The sequence below is a fragment of the Larus michahellis genome, chromosome 3, assembly GCF_964199755.1.
Source record: "Larus michahellis chromosome 3, bLarMic1.1, whole genome shotgun sequence".
Taxonomy (NCBI): domain Eukaryota; kingdom Metazoa; phylum Chordata; class Aves; order Charadriiformes; family Laridae; genus Larus; species Larus michahellis.
In genome coordinates, this window is record NC_133898.1 from 123916682 (window position 1) to 123940322 (window position 23641).

The window sequence follows — 23641 nt, forward strand, 5'->3', positions numbered from 1 at the left end:
GGTTGGAACAAGATGATCTTTAAAGTCCCTTCCAACCCGAACCATTCTGTGATTCTATGATTCATGAATAATTAGGCATTATTAATTATGTCCTTATATTAATTTACATAATTCATAATTATAAACATTATTTATGAAGTAATTATTAAGTATACAGTTATTATTAATTGACATCATTTAGCATTTAAATTATTTATAAATCCTGATAAATTACAGGTATAATAACAAAACGGGGTACGTTTTTGATGACCTCGCAACAAGCGGGGGGAAGCACCCACCATGGCATGAACGCGGCCCTTCAAACAAATTTCATTTTTACACATCAACGATCAATTAATTGGCAGCGAAACACCTCCCACTCTCTCCCCAGCGGATCCCGCCCCCGCTCCCCCCAGCCCCACCACAGGCCGCCGCCGCCCCCGCTTCCCCCAGCCCCACCACAGGCCGCCACCCCTCACAGCACCCGCCTCCGCAACCGTCACTGACGGACACGCCCCCTCGTCCTCATTGGACAGCTGGCCCTATGTCCCGCCCACCTCCCGGCGGGACGAGGCCGGGGGTGGTGTGTGCGCGCCGCGGGGCGGGGTTTGCGCGGGGTGGAGGCAGCGCGTGGGGTGGAGGCAGCGCGTGGGGTGCGCTCGCGCACGCGCGCCGGAGACGAGGCGTGCGCGGGGGGCTTCGCGGCCGTTCCGCCATGTTCCGGCGGCCCCCGCGTAACTTCCGCAGCCGGCGGCGGGCGGCCTCCAGCGGCAGCAGCGACGAGGAACCGCAGCCGGTCGCCGCCGCCGCCCCGTCGCCAGCCCCCGAGCGGGAAGCGGAGCCTGAGGATGGTGAGGGGGACCCTGGCAGCGCCGCCGCCGCCTCCCCCGAGAGGGACAGGGCCGCGGCGGAGGGGCCGTTGTCCCTGGAGGAGCCGGCGGGTAGCCCCGGGGGCCGGGAGCAGAGTGGAAGGGCGGCTGCGGGCCGAGGGCCGCGCCGAACCGGAGCCGGGCTGGCGCCGGGGGGAAAGGCCCTGCTGAGCTTCGGCGGTGAGGAGGAGCGGGAAGGTAAGGGTTCGGCGGCGGCACCCCCTGGTGAGGGCCGGCGGAGCCCTCACAGCCTATCGGCCTGGAGAGCGGGCTCGAGAGGCTGGGGGGGAGCATCCGGGCCAGATGGATGAAGAGGCAGGAGGGAAGAGAAGCCGTCCAGATGGATCTTGACAGGCTTGAGAGGTTGGCCCTCATAAACTTCAACAAGGCCAAGTGTAGGGTCCTGTACCTGAGTCTCGGTAATCCCAAACACAGGCTGGGCAGAGAACGGATTGAGAGCAGCCGTGAGGAGAGGGACTGGGGAGTGTTGGTTGATGAGAAGCTCAATGTGAGCCTGCAATGTACACTTGCAGCCCAGAAAGCCAACCACATTCTGGGCCGCATCAAGAGCGGCGTGGCCAGCAGGGCGAGGAAGGGGATTCTGCCCCTTTGCTCTGGTGAGACCCCACCTGCAGTCCTGTGTCCAGCTCTGGAGCCCTCAGCACAGGAAGGACATGGACCTGTTGGAGCAGGTCCAGAGGAGGGCTGCAAAGATGATCAGAGGGCTGGAACACATGAGGGGCTATGAGGACAGGCTGAAAGAGTTGGGGTTGTTGAGCCCCAGATAAGCTCTGGGGAGACCTTATAGCGTCCTTCCAGTACCTAAATGGGGCCTACAGGAAAGATGGGGAGGGACTCTTTTATCTGGGAGCAGAGCGATAGGACGAGGGGTAACAGTTTTAAACCGAAAGAGGGTAGATTTAGATTAGATATTAGGAAGAAATCCTTTACTGTAAGGGTGGTAAGATACTGGAACAGGTTGCCCAGAGAAGTTGTGGCTGCCCCATCCCTGGAAGTGTTCGAGACCAGGTTGGATGAGGCCTTGAGCAGCCTGGTCTAGTGGGAGGTGTCCCTGCCCGCGGCAGGGGGGTTGGAACTAGATGATCTTTAAGGTCCCTTCCAACTCTAACCGTTCTATGGTTCTGCGCCTCTGCATCCTGCAAAAGGGCAGGGGGCTGTGTGTTCCTGCAGCCTGAGCCCCAGACCAGTGTGCTGGGGCACAGCAGGTCAACTTTATGCCTTTTTATGTCCAAAAATAGGACTACTGATTATGCATTGGGCTGCTCTGAGGGTTTATAGGAGAAATGCATATAAAAGCACTTTGAAGATGACACATGTCCATGTGCTTTTGGGTGGGAAGTGTTTAAAAGCTTCGTAGAGCTGGGGAAAGCTAGGGAAAACGAGACCAGCATAGTTAATGATGCACTAGCTTAAATAACCAAAACTTAAATGTTTAATTGACTCTTCTGTTTCTTTTGTGGGTGAAGACACAGGGCAGTTTACAGGACTCGCTGTGATGTGACAGACTGCAAACAAACAGTACATTTCAACAGTACAGTGTTGCTGTATTGAGGAGGCTGAGCTGCACCATTTTAAATTAAGAGGTGGTGGATTTTGAGTGTTAAAGCCATAGAAGTAGTTAGACTTAATGCAGCCTGAACTTTAAGAAATATGCTCTGCGCACGTAGAGATTACATGCACTTTATATGTAATACATGTGTACATATACTGCTGTCTTTGTTATATACTGCTCTCTTTGTTATGTTACTTAAAATCATTTTGTTGTATCTGGATAGGTGAAGAATTTTTTAAAATTAAGAAGCCATCCTTCAATGAAGTAACCTTTAGAATTCAAAAGAAGGAAAGCCTACTGCCTGCACAGACAGAAACTGAAGAAAGCAAAAGTAAGTACTTTTTTCAGTTAAATATTTTATGGAATACTTATATGAAAATATATTACAAAATTGGTTTGTGAAGAGTGACGTACAAATACTGCTGTTAGATGTCTTTTACTTGTTAATTGAACCCGCAATTATACTTATAATGTTACTTTACAGGTTTATAACTTCAGTCTATTTGTGCTGAAATTATTTTCTATATGACCTTAGTAAAACAGTTTCAGAACTTAGAGGCTCTTCTTAAGAAGACCTGCATATGCAGAACCCCAATAGTACATCAGAGCGAATAAACTTCTGATAAATTTATACCTCAGCATCACACTTTTCAAAGTGTGGGGCAACTGTCCAGTGCTTATTGCTGTCAAATTGCAGTTTGAGTATTTGCATTGAGAGAAAATGTGTACTTTTAGTCTTTTGTAAACTTTGAACTTAGTGTTATTAAACAGTTAGCTGTTACAGCATTTGAATATTTTAATTGAATGCAGTCAATAGCCTTGATTGTTCTGGTAGTATTCCTGGTCTCATTGAACTGTAGTAAGTTTCCTATTTGGATATTTGGGTTTTGTGTGTTTTGCTTCCCCACTATTCTCTTTTTGACACCTCTGTCAATTCATAGATATACCCTAATTGCTACTGTTAAATAAAAATAATTTAGATTGAGAAATAATTTCCTTTGAGATTGTAATTCAAATGAGATGGTATAAATTTTCGTAGTAACTTCTTATAAAAGTGTGCCTCATACTCTTATAACAGGTGGCACATTCTGTTGTTCAGTAATCCGATAACTTACTAAAGATGTAGTGACAGATGAAGAGAAATCAATGTTTTTAAATAATTCAAAGGTAACTGGAGACAAGACGGACAGACAGAAACCTTTATAGCTTCGACAAGGACTCCGTCGTTGTTAATACTAATAAAAATAACCTCTTTCTAAATACAGTTTGTAAAGTCAAGGGAGATTAATCCAAACAAGCTGCGAGCCATCAGGATATTAATCAGTTGTTATCTGGGAGCTGATATCGTTGCTTTTCTGTATGGAAATGTGCTCTGTGTCTCCGAAGGGCATATTAGTTTAGGGTTATGACAGATGCATTGATTTGAGACCAGATCTGGCTTGTAAATGGTTATCTTAGAATGTCAGAAAACTTGGTGTGTTTTGATGAGGACAGGTACAGATAGGTAAGTGACCAGTGTTTGCTGCAGCAAGGCGTAAATAGTTACTGGTAACCAGTTATGGCACATCAGATTTCAGCAGGTGAAACTGAAGTCATGATTCTTACTTTTTTTTCCCTAATACAGAAATCTGTCAGTTGGAGCCTAGAACTGACAACACCAAGGCCACTTGTGAGGAAGAAGAGGAGGAGGAGGATGCAAGTTATTCCTCACTAAGTGAGGACTATAACAGCTCAGACTCTGAAAATGAATCCAGCTCTCCACAGAGGAGGAAGGATTTATCACCAGGTCAGTTTCCTGGATTTTTTTTTTAAACAAAGTTATTTTACAACATTCTTTGTTTGAAGTACGTGACAAGATAGGTGAGATGAATCACACTCAACTTAAATCACGTAAGGTGTAGGCATCTTGTTTGTGTTGAGTCAGGGCTACCCTCCTTCTGAAAGAATAGTGATGATTCCCAGATATTTTTGGTTGCAGATGTTTGTTGTGTTTCTGTGTTGATTTTGGAAATGGATCAGAAATTATGACCATTGGTTTCAGAAGAAAGGCAGGAAAAAATTCCTGTTTAATGGTACACGATTCCCCTCATGAGATTAAAATATAACCTCCCTTGTGCTGATCTGTAGACTTTGGATTCCCTTGTGAACTCACTAAATTTAGTAACCTTGATTTATTTAGGAGATGGAAAAAAGGAGGACAGGCTAACAGGGATTCATTTAAAAGAAAAAAGTCAGAGTTTTGATTTTTGTACTGAGAGCCACTTTTTAAAGATGCTTTTCCATCTCCGTATATTCAACATGGTAAGCGTAGTAGAAAATCAGCTTGTGTCCTATATTCACAGTGTTACAGTGATCCTGAACGGTGGTGATTATTAGCGTTAGGGGCAATAAAGAGTGTTGCTTTTATGTCTTTTACTTAGATTTTCTTTCTCTTCAATACAGGTGGTATCCCCAGTGCAGCTTGTATTGATGCTGCTCGGAGGAAACGTCATGTAGCCAGGACACAGGCAGATTATCTGCCACTGGATGTTTCGAACAGTCGTCAGGTCTCTCGGAGAAGAGAAAGCAGTGATTTAGAGAGTGAAGATGAGTCTGATATGAGGAGTCTCAATTTTGCTCCTAAAATAAGAACTCTTAGGCAGAGGATGACTGAACACATGGGTGAGTTTGTGCCATTTCTGCCAGTGGTTGTGTCTTTGTTTTACTCATGTCTGGAAGAATGTGGGACTTGCCCAGTAAAGAGCAAGTGCAGCACAACACTTTGCTCCTCAGGGGTCTTGGCAAAAAGCTGTACAGCTGGTGCTTGATGTTTGTGTGGGACACTAATCTGGTTTAGGTCTCACGAATGTGGTGGTGCAGGATGCTTTGAGAAACCTTTACAAAATGATTTTTGGCCTTGTTGTCTGAAAAAAAAAAAAATGCCTAGTAGGAGGCACAGCATTTAATGTGAATAAAGCTGCTGTGGTGTAAGACAAACTGTCCCACTGAAGTTTTCTAAATCCTGTCTGCTGCTTTTGGTCTGTTGTTCCCAGTGCTCTCCCTGCATTGATGTTATGGCTGTTCTTGAAAAGGGGCGGGGAAGACCCAACAACCCAGCCTTTCAGAAATAAATAAACCTATTGCATGCAAAGCACGTGTGGCTTTTCCATTGCTTTTTGTCCCCTTATAGCTGCTTATAGTTGTGTTTATGAAGCTGTGGTCTACCAGAGGTGTAGACTGGATTTCTTGATTATTTGAATAAGAGTTATAAGGAATGTGTAACTATGAGCTGATTCTACTATTCTAATTAATGCCAAAGAGATATTTTTGTATCTATAGTAGAGCATACATTTTAGAGCACTCAAGGATTTGCTGTGTATAATGTCACTGTGTTATAGTCTAATTGTACTCTTATTTATGTGCATTATACACAGCTTTGCTTTGAGACATAAAAATGAGATGATTGTGCTTCTTGTACTGCAGCAGTGGGTGTCGGAGAAACAGTATGTTGGGGAAATTAATATTAGTGTGAATTCTACAAATCCCACTAGCCATTTCCAAGCCTTCCTTGCCTTTTTGGAAGTCCTCCATCTACAGTTTTTTAATTGGCTGTTTTCTGTGTGTATCACTTACCAGTAATGGTTGGGAGAACCACTTTTGCTTTAGAAGGAGGAGAACACGGGAGGGGAAAAATAGATAAAGGGTGTAATTACATCTAATAATGATTGTTTTCACTCTTAGTGTCTGTGAGCGGTGAATCAAGTGAAGATGAAGCACAAATAAAGTGGGAAGAACAGCAAATAAAGAAAGCCATTAAACTCTCTCAGGTGACACATGCTTTCCTAACCACTGAAAATTTGTTTTCGTGCATTGTCAAGAGAGCTTGTTCTGGAGTACTGTCGTATCTCCTATCTGCCCTTGTGTTAGGGAGGCTTTTAGGAAGTAACGCCCTCATTCTCCACAGAAAAGGCAATTAGAAATAGGGGAAGATGATAATGAAAATCTGTAATCTCTGTCTAGCTGTTCAGAGCAGGGTATTGTCTACCTGTGTGTGATGGAAGACTGTTAAAAGCAGAGAATAAAATTCTGAACCCTGGTTTTTTTTTTTTTTTTGCTGCCGTACAAGGGATCTTGAAGGCAAGAGTGTGCAAATACTACAAATATCAGAGTCGCAAAGCAAAAACTATTTTATTATGCTAAATTTCTGTTAGGTGGCAATCAGAGCTCTTTTCACAGTTCAACTGAATTCTGTCTGGTTTTTTTCTAGTAAATTGGCAAAAATAAACTGTGTATCTTCTGATAAGCTGGAAGTTCTTGTTTCTGGCTTGAATCACCTACTCTGGATCAGACTTGGAAAATCTGAATGACCGGTTATTTATTTCAGCATAGGCAATTGTAGGAATTTCTGCCTGTTAAAGGGGAGCAGTTACAGGACTGGGAGAAAGTTACATTTTTCTGCTGCTGAATTTCAAATCCAGTATGATTGGTGTTCTTCGGTCCTCATATTTGTTTCTGGAAAAATGTTAATTTCTGCTGTTCAGGAAACTGCAGCAATTTTTAGTAGCAGACCCTGTTAATTATGGACTTGATAGCTTCAGCTGATTGTGTTTTGGCTAGACTTTTATATAAAAAACTACTGTTTTAGAATGTAAAGTGTCTTTTAATTTATAAGCTAAAATTCAATGGAATCCTTTTTTTGTTATAATTACAGTTAAGCTGAGTTGTCAGAATTGACAGTCTTTTGGCCACTGGCTTTGTCAGAAGATACCACTCATATTTATTGGGGGGAGGAAAACAGAAAGTTTACCATCAGAATACAGAATATTAAATCATCAATGGATGGCAAATAATTTAACATAAATATATTAAAATAGTTTTAAAAAAGCAAGATATGAGTAAAATCAGATATTATCATCACTGCTTGGCTGTGGTTTCTTTCTACATTTTATATTTAGAATCATAATACTAGTGAAGTCTCAGCTGTCAGTATAGAAGCATTATTGAAAACTTAATGTTTTCAGGCCAAGACAGCGACTTAAGCGTACCCTAAGTTATGGATCACCTTGCTCTTTGTATGCTTATGCGCTATATGTTTTTTATACAACATATATATGCAGTGTTTCGCACTTTGTTTCCCTTGCTTTTGTTGTACTTTTCTGTACAACCTTTCTGTAGTAAAATTGATGATTGAAATGTGTATCTTTATGTCATGTCTCGTGTGTATTCAAATGATAGATCTTGTTGGTCTATAGAGCTGCGGGGGGAAAAGTCACGTAAATGGTGTATTAAAAATTAACAGTTAAAATTTTTGTAGGAAACTTATGATGATGCTTCCCTGCGTAAATCTCCAGTAGCTAAACCAAAGTTTGATCCCTCTGTTTCTCTACCACCTGTGAACTTGGAAATTGTGAAGAAGCGACTGTCTGAAAGGTAAATCCTGCTTTTCTGAACTTAACTTTTGAGTTGTCTGAGCTTTTGTCACAATGAGAGATGACAGCTTTGAAGTCTTATTCTTTTTCCAGAGTATTGGAGGTTTTTTTTATTTCATGTTTAATACACCTGTTATGATGTCCAGTAGAGTACTACAAATTTTTAACTTTACCTGGGAATGCTTTGTGTTAGGGGAGCATTTGGACGTTTCAAGAGTGTTTAGTCGACTATAATTTAGAATTCATTTAAACAGCAGCAGCTCTTTATGTGTGCTAATAGTTTTTGACAGGAACGTTGGTTCAATGTAATGTTTGCCAAGCAAGCAAAACTTCAACCAGGGCAGATGGAGCTGGCAATCCTAGCCCTCTTCTGGTGGTTCTTACACCAGCTGCAAAAATAGCTCAGTATTTCCAAAAGCAGCAGTAAATTCTCTGCAGACTGTTTAGGCAAACTTGAACCTGCCTTGATTTTTTTTTTTCTTTAAACCTGTGCCAGGCTGTGACTTTTTCTTTAGTAGTTCAGCTGCTGTACGGGCAGCTGAAGTGTCCTGGGATGGAGGTGGGAACCTCCAAGAGGGTGTGTGAGAAGGACAGCTGGGGTCAGGCATCCTAAGGTAAGCCATCCCCTGTCATCTCTCAGAGCACCAGGAAGCAGCTGTTCAGATAAGTTTAGACAAGTAACTTTATACAGCTGAAACATAAATATGTGCTATGGACTTGCCCTGAGTTCTCCCTGTATATGCTTTGCTTTGTACAGACCATCGTTCACCTGCTTGTTTAAAGAATTGCAACTAAATTGGACTAAATATTTTTGTGGAATTGTATACTTTCTTTGCTGTAACCACCTGAGTGGAATGAGTTAACTGAAGTGGGGAATTTATGTACAGAATCGGATACAGAATAAGGCTATCAAGACTGGGAAAACCTAAAAATAGCAAGAAGAGGAGGGGGAACCTGTTTGATGTAAACTTGATAGATGTGTTTAACATGATAAATGCTAAAATGGCTTTTTTTTTTTTAACTTGTAGTGTGGTAGAGAACAATGGCTGAGTTCAATTATTTTAATTGCAAAGTGTTCCCTGCTTCAGGGAAATGAAATAAGTTGTCTGTTTCTTGATTCTGCTTGCTCAAGCTGAGCAATCACTTAGGCTATGTAAGGTGGGGGGGAGAAGAAGAGTAAGCAGAGTTGTAATACATGTGAATGTTCCTGTGTTACCTCTTTATTAATTAGTGACAGCTGTAGACACAGGTTTGTGGGTTTTATCACCTAGTAGGAGCAAGAGTCCTCAGTTGGTTTGTATTTAGTAGTGAGGACATGGTGAATGCTTATAGGTACTGCTATCCACGCATCTTATATTAAACTAGTATCCACGTGCTGACATGAGCTGTAGTTTTCCCCAGATTACGTTGCCTAGAATCCATTTAATGTGATACCACAAAATTTGGCTTTTTATGTTTTTTGGGAAGTGTGGTGTATTGAGGGATTCAGGTAAAATGTCAGTGGTATTTTCAAAACTGGCACCACATACGTGACATTTGAGTCTCCAAAGCATGATGCTTGTCCACACCCCATGCTTCTGCAAATGTTGGCATGGGTAAATCTTCCAATGCTGCTTAGGTCAAATGCAAGTACTATTATTAGTACAGGCAAAGATTTTGTATGTGATTATAATGGGAAAAATGTTTTGGAGTTCATCAGCTGTTAACTTGGCAATGGTTTTAGTTGTCTGGGTTTCTCTTTTCCAGGATAACATCATTGCAGGATGTGCACTGTGCCCACCAGAGGGAGTATGAAAAATACATGAAGGACATTGAAAGTTCAAAGATGGCTGTCCAGGAGTTAGAGAAGTCTTCGGATGCAGCTCAGAATTACAAATTCTACAGGGCCATGAAGACATATGTAGAAAACTTGATCAACTGTTTGAATGAAAAAGTATGTATATTTTCCTCTTCTTTTTTTTTTTTTAGATGATAAAGGTGCACCCTGTCAAGGAAAGATGAGGGGTTTTTGTTTGGAAATGATGGGGGGCAGCACTCGGTTAAAAAATTGGTTCTATCAGAAATTTGAATGTAACAGGAAACAAAATATAGGGAAAACAAAGCAACCTTCACCTGGAATGATGATCAAGCTAGTATAGGTATACTGACATGAGCTATGATCTTGTCTACGTTCTGTTGGATGAAAATAGAATGTTATTAGAGGGAGTTTTCTGCAGGTCTAGTGCACTGAAGTTGAATGAGGGGCGACGCTTCAATTCACTTTTGGGATCTCTTGAGATGTCTTTATTCAGGGTTTTGTAACCTCGTGTTAGGTTTGGGTTGGGCTTGAGTTAAGAGGTCTGTGAGGATTTGTGTGTGTTATCAGCTGCATCTCTTTCCTGAACTGTAGACCTTCTGCATTTAAAAAGATAAAGACTGGGAGAAGGGGAGGAGCAGCCTAAAGTTTGGCCTCAGTGAAAGTGAACTGCTTTTATCCTCCATAGATAGTGCTATTAAATCTAACTTATGTCACTTAATTGCATCGCAATTGTGAATTTCTCTATGTAACTGTTCAAAGAGAACAAATGTTACTTAATGAATGCATTTTCTTTAATGGCTAATGTCTCAAAAGCAAACTAAGTGCACCAGTGGTGTGATATTGAACCTTTTGTATGAAGTCTTAGATAGTCCTGTGGTGAGCCGCTGGCATTTAGTTTGTGTTTTTCAGTCTACAAAAAAGCCTGAAAAACTCCAGTCACCAGGAATATACTTTTCAGTCTGTAATACTTTGGTTCTAATTTCAGGGCTATACTGAAAACCCATGGAAACTGTTTTTTGTTCATTCTGTTTTTATTTTAATGAATTGAAAACCTGTTTGCTACATTTCAGCTGAAGTACATTAATGATCTAGAACTGGCTGTACACGTACTTCTTCAGCAACGAGCCACGAGAGCATTGAAACGAAGGCAAGATGAGCTGAAAAATGAATCTGCTTATATTCAGCATCTGACAAGTTAGTATGGAGTTAGAAGTTATTTTCCTGTTGAAACATTCACTCTTTGGGCAGAAATACACAGTTACGTTTTGGATGAAGTTTTTAATTTTCACCTTTGATCTCCTTTCCCCTTCTCATTGTCAGTAGGTGTGTTCTACTATACCTCTGGTTGCATAGTGAACATAACACGAACAAGTACTCTGTCAATTTTTAGTTCTTTACTTTTTTTTTTATAAATATTGGTGGGAAATTGCTGAGTTGGAGTCAGTTTTCCAGTAGGTCTTAAGTTGCAGAAAGCTTGCCAATGGAGGATTCCGTGAATATATGAAAAAGCAGTGTGTTTACTTGGCAGCATCACTTCTATGTGAGTGTCTTTACGGCTGTGTGTGCTCAGAATGGGGATTTCAAACTAGGAGGTGACACTTTTGTGAAGGGAAGGACATGAAGAAAGAAGCCTCTTTGTGTAAGGGTTTTATCAAACACAAAATCATGTTTTGTGCTTTGATTATTTTTCTTTTGTCACTGTAGGAAAAAGTATTGCAATTTTCTTATGTTGTATTTTCTTTGCGCCCCAATGTATTGTTTGTATGCCATGTGAGTCTTTAGCTGCTGCTGTTTCAAAAAACCCCAAACCCAGCCTCCAAAACCAAACCCTTTAAAACTGTTCAGGCAAAGCTAAGAGCAATACGCTTGGAGCTGCTGGGAACAGATGGAGGCCAGATGCACCAGTTTGTGGTAACTACTAATCATATGGGTTCAGCCTTCTCACTGCACAGGATAAACTGCTGAGGAGAGAAAGCTTGCAGCCTGTACGATTTTGCAAAATGGTGTTGCACACTGACAGGAGGTGTTAAGAAGAAAAGGGTAATGCCATAATAATAGTTGCCATTAAAATGATTTTACTTCCAGCTCATTACAAATGAGACCGTGCTTGCATGTTTAACAGCACTTTTAATTGTTTTTTTAGGTTCCTAGTTGTATTTAATATAATGTAAAGGCTGTTTTTTTTCTTATATGATAATAGGTCAGTAGTAATACACTTTTTTGGTGTGTTGTGCACATATCAGCCAGCAAATAGTGCTACAAATGAGTGGCCCAACTAGAAAATGCTTTTACTGCTGTGTTTGGACTCGAGAATCAGAGCAGGGGTGATTGAGGTCACACAGTCAGTGACCACTCAGATAACAGGAGACAGCGGGGAGCTCACTGGTCTTGAAATCTAAGTGCAATGATTTTGAATAGTGTGAATCAGGGATTTAACTTCCATTACTGTGTTGGAAACAAACCTCGAAAGTCATTCTAATTTATGCCATGGTCTCACTTTTGACATACAAATGAAGGTAGATCCCTTGACTCGCCTTTCACGCTGCTAAGAACCTATTGTGGAAGGCACTAACTTCCTTTTCCAGGATTGGGAAGCGGTGAGTGTTAAGTGGAGTGTCATCAAACCTCTTCATCTACTGCTACAAGGGAACAACCACATCTGACTATATGCAGTTAACAAGTAATAGTTACTGTGCATATTTTTGAGACTGTTAAGAGTTTTGATTGGGAGGCTTGATTTTTCTTTAACTGTGTTCCAAGTGAAGAACAACAGAAGGAGAGTTTGTGTTTTCCTATTGAGAAAATAGGAACTTAAAAATCATACCACTTTATTTTTGGCTGATTCTGTCTTGTGATAGGTGGGAATGACAAACCAACTAATGGCGGTTTGGAAGGTGATGAGAAGACACAGCTTCTGGAAATGTGTGAACATCGAAGGTAGGTATTATGCGTACGTACACTTAACTCTAAGGCACTGTACGCTGGCTTTCTGTCATTTATGCAGTGACGAATGTAAACCTGTAGGATTACTAAATGAGGTTATACAAAATAAATAGATGTTTGCTTTCCAAAACTCAAAGCACTTGGAAATCATCTATTTGTTAATGACATTCTCTTCATGTTGATTTGAATCTGATGCTAATAGATCCTGTTATTTTTAAATTAACAAGTCTTAAGTGAGGCTGTTTACAAAACTATATGACAGAAGCTTTTTCTGTCCTGTTGTAATAAATAAAATTATGAACTTATACAGAAATATATTTTGTATTATTGTATAGATAGCAAAAAAAAAAAAAAAGTCAGGCAGAATTGTTGCTGCTGGGGGGGGAAGGTGGCAGGTGAAGCAAAGCAATATCTAGCCCCTCCCCTGCTATCAGTGTAGGCCAGATACTACATTTTGGATATTATAGTGTTCAGAGACTGCTACTGAATTTTTTTTTCCGAAGTTATTTGGAGCTTTGAAAGTTTGTCAGTTGCATTGGTGACTCAACTCATAACTGTACTTTGAAATAGCAAGAACTTTGACATTTTAGTGGATGAAAAATGATATAATAAAAAAATCCTCTTGAAGCATTTAACCTTTATGCTAGTTGATGTAAATAACCATGTGAAATTATTTATACATATAATTTTCCTACCATATACTGTTTTCCTGTGGCAGAGATGCAAGCTATTGATCATGGCAGTATTTTTATTTTTTTTTTTTGAGCCCAGCTGGCACTTGGGTGCTATCACAATTTTTATGTGGGTTGCTGCACAAGTGATCCAGGACTGAGAGCTCAGGAGTTTCCTGTACGCTGCAACTGTCCGAGACAGTGTCCAGTACCATGCTAGATGTTTAGTGTTCCAGGTGGGATGAGTTATTAGCTTCATTAGGGAATGAGGTGAAGTGAAGGTTATTACATGGCTCATAGGGGATATCAGAGATATTTATGTTGGTTCCCAAAGACCCTCCTTCTTCCACAGTTTCTGTGTCCTTATGGTTATACAATTGCTATTGGTCCTTGATTGCATTTCCTTAGGCTGTTGCTCTCACAACTTGCATTTAGTAAATTTTTTGAAGTCTGATTATTTTTCATGAAGCTTCCTTCAGCATACAAGGGGAAGATAACTGATGTGAGTTCATTACAAAATACAGGTCTTGCAGACGGCAAGTGAGAGAATGTTCAGGAGAAGCTGATCACCATGAAGGCTTGTCAAGTGATGATGAGCTGACTCCGACAGAGGTGGCTGAGTTCCAGAAGAGCAAAGGTTGGTGACAGTCTCACTGTGATGTCCTAGAACAAAATCTCTTTCTGATACTTTTTAATGATTTTTTTTGTGGGAAAGGTGAAGGGATACTTCATTTGAATTACATATTAAGTTACATGCTGTAGAAAAGAAATGCATTCAGACAGCTCTAATGAGTTGGGAGGAACAGGTGGATGGTTGTAGTTTTCTTTTAGTATGAGTTACGTTGTGATGGATTACACATGACTTTCAACTAGAAATAAGCTCTTTTACATCATGCCAAAGCTGATCTGGCAGTACTCAGTGCAGTGCTGCGATGTGTTTTGTATAATCAATTTGTTTTTTAAAGATAGAGTGAATGAAAGGGTGTTCATTGAATGAGCATGAACATGAATGAACACGAATGAAAGAGGCTGGTGTTTAAATTATCTTGAATCAGTGGATGAAGAGGAGCAGGGAAAGGCATAAAACCTTTTCTCCAAATAACAGCAGAAGGATTTTATGTCTGAAATTTTATCACTGTGGTAAAAAGTTTGAAACATAGTAGTTACATAAATCTGTGGAATAGATCATGAAGAAACTTGCCTTTTTTGGTCTTCTGACTGTATTTTTTTTTTTTTGAAACTGGGTTTCACAGGGAGATGGTTTCAAAACCTGTTTCACTGTCAAATGTGTCAAAGATAAATGACAAATGCAATTATCATACAGATACTTCTTATGTCCTGTAGATGCATAAACTCTTCAGCGTATGCCTCAATAAGTTCTGTGATTGTTTTTTTTTATTCCCAATAAATATTATCTGTAGATAACGTTTTAGAGGATAGTAGGAAAATCTTTGAAGATGTTCATGCAGATTTTTGTGACATCAGAAAAATCCTGTTGAAATTCCAGGAATGGAAAGAGAAGTTTCCCGACTCTTACTGTGATGCTTATATCAGTTTCTGCCTGCCTAAGCTATTAAATCCATTGATCAGATTTCAGTTAATAAGCTGGAATCCTCTTGAGGTAGGTGCACCAGCTGATTTTGTTTTATTCAAAAGTTGTGTGTGTGTTTGTGTATTAATATACTGGTGACCCCTGTGCTTCTGGGTATTGCACTGAAGCAGTTGGCTGTAGGCAGTAAAGCCTGTTCCGTTTCCGGAGCGTCTTTGTGAACACGCATTTTCTGCCTTATCTGTCTTTGTTAATTAGTGGTACATGGGGGTATTTCTGGCAGCCCAAAATAGGTCTGAGCAGAGGCATACTGTTTTCAGGGATGACTTCTGTATGGGAACTTTAGTGTGGGTTGTAGGGGGCACTCCAGAACCTGGGATAAGTATGTTAACTAGAAGGTGGTCCATTTCTTCTTGTCAAGTCACTTTTTGTATATGAATCATTTTAACATGTATTAATATGAAAAATGAGATGTTTTTTCTGTACATAGCACAGTGCATTAGAAATTAATAGAAAGATTCTGCGTTGGTCTCAGAAACTGAAGCATGTGTTTGGAATCTTTACTTTCTCCTTTCCCTGTACCTCTAGCTCCTTTTCAGTACCCCCTGTAAAAAGAATTCTTCTCCTGAGTTCTTTGAAGGCACTTTAATAATTTCACCCTTTTAATTCTAGCTTTAAACTTCATTTTTCTGATTTGCTGGTTTGGCCCACTCAGTGATGAGGGTGTATCTGAAATTAAGTGGGAATCTGTGGTATCATTGGCTGGAGCTTTTCTTGATCCTGACCAGCTGAACAACTAACAGGAATGATCTTTCAGCAGAATTTTACAGAGATGGAAGAAATGCCCTGGTTCGGAGCTATAGAAGAATTCAGTGATGCCAAAAACATATCCAAAACAAAAAGGGATGATGATCCTGATCAAGAAGTTTTGCCTAGAGTGATTGAAAAAACTGTTCTTCCAAAAATTACAGGTATTCAATATCGTCTTGAAAATATTCACTGCAGCTAGGTAATCAAACCTTAAATAAGCGATGGCTGTCAAATAATTGTAGGTGTATAATGGTGCTCCAAGCTGTAGTGATTACCTAGTTCCACGGAGTAAGGCTCAGGTAGCCTCTTCTCTGAGTGAGAGGTTTTTATATGTTTAGTTTGGCTACATTGTAATGCCTTGAAACTAGAGTGGATAACCACTTGCGTATCATGAATAAAATAAATCCCCCCCCCCTTTTTTTTTTAATAGGGTTTGTAAAGAATGTGTGGGATCCTTTATCTACTTCACAGACAAAGAACCTTGTACAGCTTTGCAAAAACGTGTTGGAAAAACAAGTCCTTTCCAAAACTGAATGCAGTCGAGCAAAAGAGGTAAAAGCTCCTGTGGTACTGGGGAAGGGAGAACTTCATCCACTGTGTGTGCTTTCTGTGCGTGCGCCTATGGGCACTTAGAACACTCTCCTGAAGTTGTTCAGTTCAGATTACTTGTGTGTTTTGTCACTTTATATTAAGAAAATTCAACAGTTAAACTTCCATCTCTCTGATGCTCTTGTCGCTGAAGATGATGGGAGATGGGACACTCTTGAGGCAGGAATTAGCTCCTGTTCCTAGAAGAATCCTACCCGTACTGAGCACGAATCTGATTGCAGATTTAATCTTGCTTCTCTGCAGTAACAATGGTTAGACTTTAGGTTTGCACTTGATTATCTTTCAAAATTTGAGCTTTAAATGCCAGTAATGCTTCAGTGGGCAACTCTTTAAGCTTTTATCTATAAAGCAGGTTCGGAATTTTAAAATTTTAAAATCCCCAAAGGTTAATGGACTATGAGAAAGACTACTTTGTAATCTTAGCAATCTTTTAATAATTACTTTAACCTACATAGTCACTCTAGCAAACCCTTCTTCAGCCTGATTCTGGTTTTATTCTGATGTAAATCTGGAGGTTTATCTAGTATAGAACTGGTGAAATGTGTGGATGTTTAGACCCTGAGTATGAAAAGAAATACTTCTAAGAAAATGTTTATGGCTTCCAACTGAGCCTTCCAAATGTTGCTGATTTAAAACCATGATACTATTTGTACAGAAAGTAAAGTAATCCAGAATTTAAATAAATTAAAAAAAAAAAAAGTGGCAAACTCTGGCACCTAAAAACCTGTTGCCTAAAACCACATACTGTCCTAGCTGTGATGATTTTTTTTTTTCTTTACATAGGTTCTCCATAAAAAGCTGTGAAATTCTGTGTTCATAACTTATTTTGTTGTTTATCTATACGGTTTTCCTGCTACCTGGCAAATTAACATGCCTAAAGAGTTCTCACTTAGGAAAATAACTCGATCTTAGAAAAAAATCCAAACCCGATAATTAGAGCTGTGATTTCTCTACTGTTTTTAATATATTCATGGTCTCAGTGTGTAATATATACAAGTGGTAACTGTACTTTGCTCTAATTAGCATATTGCACTTTGAGATGAACAAAACAAATGTTGAAGTTCTTACAAATGTAAGATGAAGTCTTTCTTGTGAGGACGCATTAATAATTCTTTTTTTTTAATAGGATTTGATGAACACAGTTGTCCTAAGAATGAAGAAGTCTGTAGAGGAAGATGTCTTTATTCCTCTGTATCCTAAAAGGTAGGCTGACACTAGGACTTATTTTTAAACTTTTTTTTATTCCTGCAGATGTAGATGAAATGTTGTATTAACAATTAATACTATTAATTGTATAGGAATCATTTTAATGATTACCATAATCATTAACAGGTAATGGAACAAACATGCCTTCTACTGTTTTATTATAGGAAAGGTTATGGAGCCTTGTTCCTGTTTATGAACTCTTTCTAATAAGAGTAACTCCACTGTCTTATGCGTTTTTGCTCCTGTAACCAAATGCTTTTCTGTATATGAAGTCCACAGTCTGATTTTTAGGATAGCAACTTAGATCTGAGCACCTGTGTTAGTTTAGGTGGTTGGGTGTCGTGTGCGTGTGTCCCCCAGTTCCTCCTGTCATTCCTAAAATAGGGTTTATATTGTTGATGCTTATGACTGGACACTATTTAAAAGATGGGAATGAGTAGGAATCTGGGAGATGTCGGGTTAAGATGCACCTTGGAGAGAAGCTTTGCTAAAGCTGGTGTAGGATGTTTGGTTCTAAGCAATGATGTTTTGATCTGAATCCATGAAATGTAGATGCAGGTGTTTCCAATTGCTAATTTTATTGGAAATTATTTTGTAGTAGTTTTATTATAATGTGTTCAAATTGACAGCTGTTTCCCGTAGCCCTTATTCTGGTTGTGACTGTCACTGCTGAAAGAATGTGCCGGAATTAACATTCATCAGTATCTATAAGATCAATTGTCTGTTTATCGTCTTTTAAAGGCAAACAAAAAATAAAACCTTATTTTACCTTTTTTCTTCTTTCCATGTCTAGCATTGTGGAAGACAAATCATTGCTATGTTCAAAATTTCAGGAAAGACGATTTTGGTCAGCTGTTAAGGTAAATATACCTGTGGTTTGGTTTTTTTTTTTCTTTGAAATTAATTTTAGTGAAAAAATATTTTTGCAGTCATTCGGGAAATATATCTTCAGGCACTTCTGATTCCTGGGAGATTCATACATTTTTATTAGGGTGGATAACCATTCTTCTCAGTGATGGATATGTTCTCTGTGCAACGTCCATGTGATGATTTAAGAATGAACTATAAATGAACACCCTACTGGTACGTCCTCTGCAGGAGGCTTTGATCTGACCATCTGTTCCTGCTGGTTCATTTTTTCTTTCTTCGAGAGGGTCAGCCAGGCCTGTTGGCCTTACATCGTATTCGTTAGTCACTGTCACCCAACACTACGGGGACAGACAAGTTCTTGTGGGGATCCTGGGCAGGATGATGATGACAGTAAGCTGTAGGTGCAATTAAAGCTTTATTTTTTTAACAGAATTTTATGATCAGCCTAGCATAGCATTTTATGATCAGAGTAGCCCGGGATTTTTATAATCAGAATCAGTGCAGCACAATTTTATAGGTAGCATAGCCCAGAACTTACAGCACAGCTTAGGTTATGGTTCCTAATCATCTGGACCCTCTGCAGATCAGGCTTGCAGTATCAATAATAAAACAGTCGTCATAATCTAGACTTGAAACATGGAATATGAGTCACTCAGTGCTCAGAAGCAGCAGAGGACAGTAGAGGTGTCCCTGGCCACTGAGTGGGGGGGGGGGCTCATGGGTCTCACTGTCCATCAGCAGCTCTGGTGCAGGTTCCCCTTAGGACATGTAACTGTATGATTCTAGAGACAGTGCTCTGTGTGCTGTTACCTTCCCTGTTCTGTGACGGGGTCATCACCACTGCCTGCCTGGCTGGTGCCTGGGACCTTCAAGGCTGGTAAGGAGGGGAGTAGTTGGCCTGGCACCAGGAATTCTGAGGCTGACAGGGAGGGGAAGAAGAAATCTGTTTGGTTCGTCTGCTTGGTGCACAGGACCTTCATGGCCTGATTACGAGGGGAAAGGGGGCTAATATGTGACCACCGTGGTCACAGAGAATGGCAATTTGCCTTATAAAATGGCATTGGTTAAGCGAACCATTTATTGTAGAATATAATCGCTGTGTATTCATATAAGCACATCCAGATACTCTTACTTTTGGGGTGCTGAGTTGGGAATTTCTGAATGCCTGTGATTCAGTTCCTACCTAAGAGGTGTTTCCTCCAGGAGTAGATTTGGATTCTTACTGAAGGTGAGGTTTAGATGCATAAAAACCCATTAAAATCCCAGACAATGTTCCTCTTCCCCTGCTATTCGTGATGCTTAGCCCTGCATAGGCTTCATCTTGTCATGATGCAGAGCTTCCTTTGTGTTGAAAAGCCTGGAAAGTTGGATGTGTTGAGGTCTGTTTGGCAAAAGGCTTGCCGCCACTGCTCCTGAGGTGAGCTGCTGTGCAGGAATCTGTCATGGACAGATGAAGAGAAAGCAAGAGGAAGCTTAATACTCAGGGGTAAGGACACCTAGCAAAAAACAAGGCAAACTTGGGATTCTGATTCCCACCTTCTAGGACTGTGTGTTTGTGTTTTCCTGGAAGTCAGACCTGGGTGCTGTTCGTTCTTCGCTGCAGGTTGAAGTTCTCTCAGCTTTTGATTTCAGTCTTTGTTGTCACAGCGGTTGTTTTTGAAGGGGTGGTAGTGGAGAGTAGTTTAAAGTGTTCTTGCTCTGTATATCTGTTGAATAGTTGTCACATCGTTTTGTCTGGAGTGGAGGTGTGAATTCAGTCCCCCCAGGTAAATAGTACTGCAGCTAATCTGTGTTAAACTCTTGGGACCTACTTATACTTAGTGTAACTTGTCTGTGCTTGACACTGCTCTGGCCCTGAGACCCACTGCCACTGTGCGGCCCCCCATTCATGCTGTTAAACTCTGTCTTTCAATACCGGTTGCCATCTTCACAATGATTAGGAATGGCCTCTAAACAAACTATGCCTAGAAATTGTATGGAAGGCTGCTAATTGGCTTGGGTGAGAAGTGAGCCAGGAACTCTTCTAATGCAAAAGTACGGGTGCCGGGAGCCCAGTGTTCGTACCCTGGCATCGCCGAACTTGCCTAGTGTAGATACAGCACGTAGCTCAAAACGTGCTGCTTGTTTACTGTGCTGTGTGCTTCTCCGATTGATGCTGGCCAGTGGAAGCACTTCTTTTTCTTTGATTTAAGTCATAGTTGCTCGCGCAGTTAGATGGAAGTGTCCCATCGGATACTCCGGGGAAACGTGCAAAGCTTTGTGAGTGCTTTTTGACTGGTGACTGTAAAGATAACATGCTGCCTCTGTGAGGGTAAAATACCTTGAGGTTAATGGTTACCTTAAAACCAACCTGTTCTGAGCTAAGGGAAAAAATATTCATGTTCTTACATCAGATTCAGAAATGACAACAGTTATAAGGATTTATAGTGATAGGGGCAACAGGAGAAATCTCTCAGTACCTAATTATACTGAGGTCAAATGAAAAAAAAAAAATCTTTGTGTTGCAATGAACCGTGGCTGCCAACTTCCCTTGGGTTGTGTAGTCTTATCCTGAGCAGGTGGTGTAACTTTTTTTACTTCTGTCTTGGATTCTCTGAAGGTTCACTTCGAATTGGATGCCACTTGTTCTTTGTCTGTACTGCGTGTAGGGGGAATATCTTAAATATTCTTTCATGCTTTCAGATTTGGCTGCTAGCTCTACTGAGAAAAGAATAAAATGTAGTTGTCTTCTGTACTTGGGCCTGGGCAAATTGTTAATCTATTAGAAGGGTAAAATGCTCTTCCTACCCTTGGGAGGTCATATATACGCACGTTAGGGTACAGTCCATATACACATGTAAAATTAATTATCCTACGTGATAAGCGGATTTACTATATGCAGCTTATTAGTGCTTAACTGACAGTAAGTGTAGGAAGTGTGAATCCTGGGTGGTGAGTACTTAAATTGGATGGACGTAATATTATCTTTTTAGCTTTATCTTATATAAAACTCGTAATACTGTGTTTTAGCACACCTCCAGCCACCAGGTATACATACTCTCTGTTTCTTCATTCCTGCAGCTGCTCTCCAATGTCCTTCTTTGGGATGGGATTGTACAAGAAGATACAGTCCGTGATTTGGGACTGAGCAAACTGCTGAATCGTTACCTTCTTCTGAACCTCTTGAACACACCACCAGGGCCAGATAATATAGAAAAGTGTAATAAGGTAAAAGATAGCATGTACATTGAAAGAGGGCGTATGCTAAAAGCTATTTTTTTTTTATGAAGACGGGTTGAAACCAAAGATAGACTATTTTAAAAACTTAACATTTAAACATTTAAAATTTGGTTTTAATTTTTTTTTAATGACTTTGGTACAGAAAAGCATTTTAAAGCATGTATTTGTCCATAGGTTCTTAAGAAGAACTGCTTGTAGGGATAGTCAATCTTGGTTTCAAAGAAAACACACACTACTAATAATGACTGAACCTGCCAAGAAGTCCCTGTCAGAAGTGATGTGACTTGGTTGTATAGAAAGACTTTTCTCTTTAAACTCTTCCAAATATTCTTTTTGTGAACAGGTGGTTGCGTGCCTCCCAGAAAGATGGTTCCAAAGTCTTAAAAGCGGATCAACTCTCCCCGAGTTACAGAACTTCTGCCAGCACTTGCTGCGATGTGCCCGTACGCTACACAAGAACAACCACAGGTAGTAGATAAGGCTTTCCTTAGGATTCAAGCACTTCCTTGAATACTTTGTGCTAAATATTTCTTAAATTCCTCAAGTCTCATATGTTTGACACTTTTAAGGGTGTTCTCATTGCATATATACATTAAAAAAAAAGATGGAGTCCATAATGTAAAGGAGGCTTCTGCAGTTCTAGTGTGATATGGTAGTTTGAGGTGCTAGATGTTGGGTAGTTAGTGATCAGGGTAGCCATGGTCACCTGATGAAAAGTGGCTGAGGAGAGACACCTGGCTCTTCTTAAAATTAATAAACATAAAGTGTACTTAAGTCAGGTACATAAATGTGTTGCTACATGAAAATTTTCTCCTTTTGTTTTCTTTTACAGCAATGAAACAAAAGAAGTTCTTCTCCTGCTGTTGAAAGTCAAAGCTCTGCACATTGTCGAAGACTTCATTGAAGAGCACAAACTTGAACACCTCAAATCGATGATCGGGAAATAGAAATTTTTGAAGCAACATTTTTATTACTGAAACAAACCTGATATTCACACTAAAACAGTTCTAATATGCGGTTTAATTAGTGGGTCGTGCCTACTCAAAGATGTAGTGGTAATCACTGTCTTATTGTTAAATGCTTGAGTTTTTGTGTGTGTGTGGTTTTTTTGGTTTTTTGTTTTTTTTTTTTTTTTTTTTTTACCAAATGTCTTCTACTGCTGTCTACTCCTAGGTTAAGGAGTCATTTTAGATGCTGCAGTTGTCAAAGTAAAGCGATGGTTTGGGCATTCTAAAACATGTGACATTGCTTTATTGCTTTACCCTTTTTGGAAGGATTCCTGGCAAGATAGAAAATGCCTGTAAAGTTTATCACTGCTAGCTGGTAGACAGCTCTACAAGCCATTTTCAGTATTATGTTGCTAAATGTCACTCTGACTCAGCAGTCATTGAGCTCTTCTAACTTGTGGTCCGCAGTGGTTTTTGATGGGGCTATTGTTAAGTCTTCCCGAGTGAGAAGGAATTGATAACGTTGCAGGGTTTTGACCCTGATCCAGAAACACGGGGAGTCGGTGCGCAGGTGAGGAGTCTCATGAATGTTTATTGATGGTAAATGTGGGTTCGGCGAGGTAAGAAGTAGCAGAAGACAACGTCTAGGGACGAGCACATGTAGTGAAGAGTGTCTGACGGGCATAGTTTTGTACCCGAGTGACACAGACTGGAGTTGTCACACATCTCGCTCTATCAGACTTCCACTGACAGACATCTTGGTGACGAGCAGCACCAGGACAACTTCAGTTGCTTTGTAGTCACTGAAGTTCTACGAGTGTCTTCCTTTGGCTTCCTTACTTCATCATACCCTTATTAGATTTCTTATATTTTATAACTTTGTATATTTGCAATAAATAGTGTTACAGAGCAACGAGGATGCTTTATTGTAGAAACTGCAGTGTATCACAGACCCTGTATGTTTTACTTGTGACTGTATTTCTCCAGAATCTTCTGGGACTAGATTTTTAACTCTTTCTTGCAGACTTAATCCCTATGATTTCTTTTATATTTTTTAAGTTAAAAACTATATTTTTGTAAAATATTTTAATTGTAAATACTTTAATCAGTGTTACAGACAAGAGGACTTTTAAAATAATTGTTTATTTTCAAAATAAAGTAAAAATATTTTGCTGTGTTAATGAGAATCC

At 40.1% G+C, this 23641-nt stretch overlaps 1 protein-coding gene across 2 annotated transcripts; it reads left to right on the forward strand.

The window, feature by feature from the left end:
• The first annotated feature begins 625 nt into the window (after window positions 1-625).
• Window positions 626-23638, forward strand: GCFC2 (GC-rich sequence DNA-binding factor 2). 2 transcript variants are annotated; one of them, XM_074581998.1, is made up of 18 exons: window positions 626-1046; window positions 2645-2752; window positions 4046-4207; window positions 4864-5082; window positions 6142-6227; window positions 7715-7830; window positions 9576-9762; window positions 10698-10821; window positions 12486-12564; window positions 13766-13878; window positions 14663-14862; window positions 15608-15761; window positions 16031-16152; window positions 17336-17412; window positions 18209-18275; window positions 21346-21492; window positions 21848-21972; window positions 22337-23638. In XM_074581998.1, exons 1-18 carry the CDS (start codon window positions 695-697, stop codon window positions 22449-22451), a joined length of 2553 nt encoding a protein of 850 aa, XP_074438099.1. In that variant the 5' UTR covers window positions 626-694; the 3' UTR covers window positions 22452-23638. The 2 variants fall into 2 exon arrangements, with proteins under 2 accessions (XP_074438099.1, XP_074438100.1); XM_074581999.1 differs by having other exon boundaries at window positions 15611-15761.
• The last annotated feature ends 3 nt before the right edge of the window (window positions 23639-23641 follow it).

Coding starts and splice junctions, on each gene's coding strand:
- GCFC2 (XM_074581998.1), top strand. CDS start 695: ATGTTCCGGCGGCCCCCGCGTAACTTCCGCAGCCGGCGGCGGGCGGCC. Junction 9,763..10,697: donor TCAACTGTTTGAATGAAAAA/GTATGTATATTT, acceptor GCTACATTTCAG/CTGAAGTACATTAATGATCT. Junction 14,863..15,607: donor TAAGCTGGAATCCTCTTGAG/GTAGGTGCACCA, acceptor ATGATCTTTCAG/CAGAATTTTACAGAGATGGA.